At 39.2% G+C, this 4,704-nt stretch overlaps 1 protein-coding gene across 1 annotated transcript in view; it reads right to left on the bottom strand.

The window, feature by feature from the left end:
• Positions 1-4,406, bottom strand: part of LOC127877368 (uncharacterized) — a 17,350-nt gene extending 12,944 nt beyond the window's left edge. Inside the window, exons 1-2 of the mRNA XM_052423129.1 lie at positions 4,312-4,406; positions 1,945-2,844 (exon numbers count right to left, since the gene is read on the bottom strand). Coding sequence (XP_052279089.1) covers positions 1,945-2,836 — 892 coding nt within the window. The 5' untranslated portion in view covers positions 2,837-2,844; positions 4,312-4,406. The remainder of the gene's footprint in view (positions 1-1,944; positions 2,845-4,311) is intronic.
• Positions 4,407-4,704: the final 298 nt, after the last annotated feature.

Here is a 4,704-nt window from a genome sequence, read left to right as displayed (position 1 = left end):
AGGTTTGGGGGGATTCTGGGTAGGGGCGTGGGGTATTGTTTGGGTGGAATGGATTGTGGTATTCAGGTAAGTGTTGTTGTGTCAAAGTAATCATAAAATGTGATCATTAATAAAGAAGTTATGGCAATTTAAGCAAAATGCTCAATTATCTAAGTGTAAAAGGGGCCAAAATTATTACAAAATGCTTGATACAGTGGTCTGCTCTTGTTTATAGGTTGGGGTCATGTTGGTAAACAAGTATGCAACATATAAAATCAATATGTCATAGGATATAGGACATATTTGGGGTACCACGCAAACTTTAACATAGATTTATCAATAATATGCATATTCTAAGTATAAAAGGGGCAATAATTATGACAAAATGCTTGATAGAGTTGTCTGCTCTTGTTTATAGGTTGGGGTGATGTTGGTAAACAAGTATGCAAAATATGAAAGCAGTATGTCAAGGGACAATGAAAACAAATGGGGTAGTACGAAAACTTTAACATTTGCTGCATATTATAAGTGGAAAAGGGGCCATAATTATGACAAAATGCTTGATAGAGTTGTCTGCTCTTGTTCATAGGTTGGGGTTATGTTGGTAAACAAGTATGCAAAATATGAAAGCAATATGTCAAGGGACAATGAAAATAAATGGGGTAGTACGAAAACTTTAACATTTGCTGCATATTATAAGTTGAAAAGGGGCCATACTTATGACAAAATGCTTGATAGAGTTGTCTGCTCTTGTTTATAGGTTGGGGTCATGTTGGTAAACAAGTATGCAAAAATATGAAGCAATATGTCAAGGGACAATAAAAATAATAGGGGTAGTACGAAAACTTTAACATTTGCATACTAACGCTAACGGAACTGAACGGAACGGAAACGCCGACGCCGGGGTGAGTAGGATAGATCCACTATATATATTTCATATATAATAGTCGAGCTAAAAAGTAGTTAAAAAGAGCTGTTTCCATAGGAAGACATATGGCCCCAAAACGCTTTTTCGAAACCTGAACGCAGATTTCGAAACCTAAACGCGGACCCTGAGTTCAAGGTCAAGGTCAAAAGGGTCAAACATTTTGCGAGTATGGAAAGGCCTTCTCCACAAACTCATGCAAACCAAATATGAAGGTTACATCTGAAGCGACATAGAAGTTATGAGCATTTTTTGAAGCCTAAACGCAAAAGTGGGACAGACAGACGGAATTGCAATCACTATATGCCCACCTTCGGGGGCATAAAAAAGAAACAAAACGCTTGCCAAAACGCATTAATATATCAATTGTATATTTAAATGCACTTAAGTTTAATTTACCTGTACAAAAACGTAACGTCTCTTAGACAAAGTATGTGTTATCAATATCAAATACCTACAGTTATACGAGAGGAATCAGTTAAGTGGAATGACGTGTGTAATCCATAAGACTACCCTATAGGACGTTTCGTCAGTTCGTATTTACATTTCCAGAGAGATGTTGCCAGGAGGCAAAATCATAAGAACATGTCACATTATGAAACAATTGTAAATTATTCCTGAAAAATCATTGGAGCAGAAAGAATTTACAATATGCGCATGTCCGCCATAACAAAGTTAAATACAATTCAGATTATTAGTGAGTGCTATCGTGAGTGCTATCTTGCGCGAAAACGAAGTATCGGATAGACGGCCATTGATCAGGATGGACACGATTATTGGGTTCTGACCCCCGTAAACTACATGCTTTAACAATTAGAAATTGCACGGATATACCGTTTTGCAAATAAATCCCCCCGTCCTATTTCTGGGAGCCCATCAAGAGAGTCAGAAACAAACAAATTCGCTATAAAACATGACGTCATAATGAATATGTAACATGACCTGCACTGTAAAGGGAACGGGATTGGGGAACCAATAGATATACGGTACTTAATAATAATGGATTTCAAAATAAACTTAAAACGGCTTGTGTTACTTACGTAGTCCCTCGTGGTCCTTTGCTTTTGACTTGTCAACCTTTGGCATAACTTTCTCCCCGGGTTTCTTATTCGGGTCAAATGTCGGTGGAGGCTCATTGGCTGCGGGGGAGATAGGTGTTGTCTCATCGTCAAAGAAAGACCCGAAAAACGCGTCGGACATTCCTCCCGCTCCAGCTGAAGCTCCAGACCCGCCCACAGAATTAGCGTTCGCCACCGCGTTCCGCGCCGGTACACCGTTTGCTACAGCAGTACGTACCGGTGCGTTTGATGCTGCGGTCAGTGATGGAGCGTTTGATACCACATTCCGCACTGGTTCACGTCTCGTCGGCGCTACAGCATCCGCGCGTGCCACCGGAGGTGCAACTGCGTCAACGCGTGCCGCAGGAGGCGATACTGCATCAGCGCGTGTCGCTGGAGGCGCTACTGTGTCAGCACGTGCCGCTGGAGGCGCTACTGCGTCAGCGCGTGCCGCCGGAGGCGAAACTGCATCCGCGCGTGCCGCCGGAGGCGCTGATGCTTCAGCGCGTGTCACCGGAGGCCCCAATTCGTTAGCGCGTGTAACCGGAGGTGCTACTGTGTCAGAGCGTGTCACCGTAGGCGCTGGTGTCTCGTCGGCTGGCGGGGGCGCTTGCGTCTCGTCGGCAACAGGCGTCTCCTGAGGCACCGTATTACTGCTGCCGTTATTGTTTTGAGGCTTTATCCGACGCCGACGGACGACTCTCCTCCTCGGTTCTTGTGGCGAGCCGCCGTCGCCCCCGACGCCGTTTCCTGTTTGGTCTGGTTGCGTGTTGTCGGCGGTGACGTTGGAAGTTGGATTCGGCTGTGCGTTTGTCGTGTAGACGTACAAAACTATCACAGCTACGGCTAGTGTTAATGTTGATTTTGAAACCATATCTTGTTCTGAAACATACAATAGTGCGTCAAAATTGACATCATTAAAATTATTTTGGTTGGTATCAAACAATATACATTTTGTACGTATGTCGTGTTTCATCATCAATGTGTTAATGACATATGATAAAAAAAACTTTAAAATTCGTATTAAATTTGAATGTTATTGCTCACAAATACCCTATCTACTCATTAAAGTTACTTCTGTTAGACGTAAGCAATATTTACATTCATTTCAAAGCGTAATTAGTTTTCAATACAAAATATATCACTAAACGTGAATGATTAATTCCTTACGTATTTACACGTTACACTTTTATGGAATATATACAATCTGTTTCATGTATGTGTTTGAACATTTACAATTCGTTTTAATTTGAGTTATTATTTTGCCAGGACTCATTTGTTTATTTGTATGAGTCTCTGTACAAGAATTAACGGTGCTCGGGTTAGAGAGATGATACTGTCCATGGCAGCGATCACAAACTTAATGTTAATAACCAATGATTAACAGATAAAAACGCCCAAAAGCGAACCGCTAAAAACCCCATAAGCGCTCCAGTGGTCTCAAAAAACATATTTTGTGTTTCTGTCTTCAAAAGTATAAAAACCGGATGTATCTAAAAAATAAAAGCCCACAAATAATGAGGTACTATTAATTAAACGTGGCTCGAAATCAACGTTCCAGTTAACACGAATAGCTATAAAATTAAATACCAAATATTTAAAGAAAATAAAAACAACAAAAGTTAATTGTCCTTAACTCATTAAGCAACAGTAAACGTACGTAGGGCATGCGGTAAGTTGCGAATTTGTGACGTCGTTTGACATTAACACGCCATAAACGTCAGTCACGGGGAGTTATTTAACAGGAGTAATGTAGTATTTTTGTAAACATTATGAACACTCTATCTTCGGTTGTGCACGTCGTGTTTGTACAATTGTCTCAAAACGGATATAATAATAACCATCGAGACGGCCATAAAATGTAGTTATTATGTGGGTACCGGTTGTTGTCAGATATTTCAAAACCGTTTTGCAATCGTGTATTTCAAAATAAAGTTATTTATTTTAATCATTATTGACACAACCTTCACATCAAAAGCCGTAAGAGTATCAATTTCAAAAGACCCAAGGAAAAAAACCTGTACAATTACTCCTATTCCTTCACGGTAACTAAACAGCAGTCATATCGGTCAAATAAAAAATCTCATCCTTACTTCATATTCAATTTACGAATCTTGTTTGCCTTGGGTTAGATTATAACGTTAACTAATTAAATTAACACATATTTTTCGTGGGTTTGGATTACAATGATCCAGTACAACTGGAGAAACACACTTTTATGAAGAGAATATTCGCAATAAAAAATCAATTGTTAAGACTGGACCCAAAGAAACCTCATGCAATTAAAAAATTAACACATATACTAAGAATGCAATTAGGATAATCAATAATATACTTTCAAACTCTTACCTTATTTTCTGTTGTTAAAAATCCAGACACCGACCAACTATGTAAGCGTTAATCAACTGACGTATCTACACTATCGTATATTACTGAAACACGACGTAACGCAACCATGACGTGTCTAACATCATCCATCAGCGCTGTTGTACGCAAAAACACCGAATAATGCGAAAGAATCGGTTCTTGTGCATTAATTGCAAACCGCAAAAAACAATGCTACATTAAAGTTAAAAATAATTATGTGCCACACTGAATGTAATTAATCTTCACATGCCTCAAATATTATACATATTTTATTACTGTTCACAAGTGTACACAGAACTAATTTCTGAACTAAAACACTTTTCTCAAACTTCATACAGCTTACGTGAAGTTACATTCGTACGTAGAGTGTTTATT

The sequence above is a fragment of the Dreissena polymorpha genome, chromosome 1 (genome assembly GCF_020536995.1).
Source record: "Dreissena polymorpha isolate Duluth1 chromosome 1, UMN_Dpol_1.0, whole genome shotgun sequence".
NCBI lineage: Eukaryota > Metazoa > Mollusca > Bivalvia > Myida > Dreissenidae > Dreissena > Dreissena polymorpha.
The sequence above is the reverse complement of the archived record's forward strand: the minus strand, read 5'-3'. Positions and strand labels throughout refer to the sequence as shown.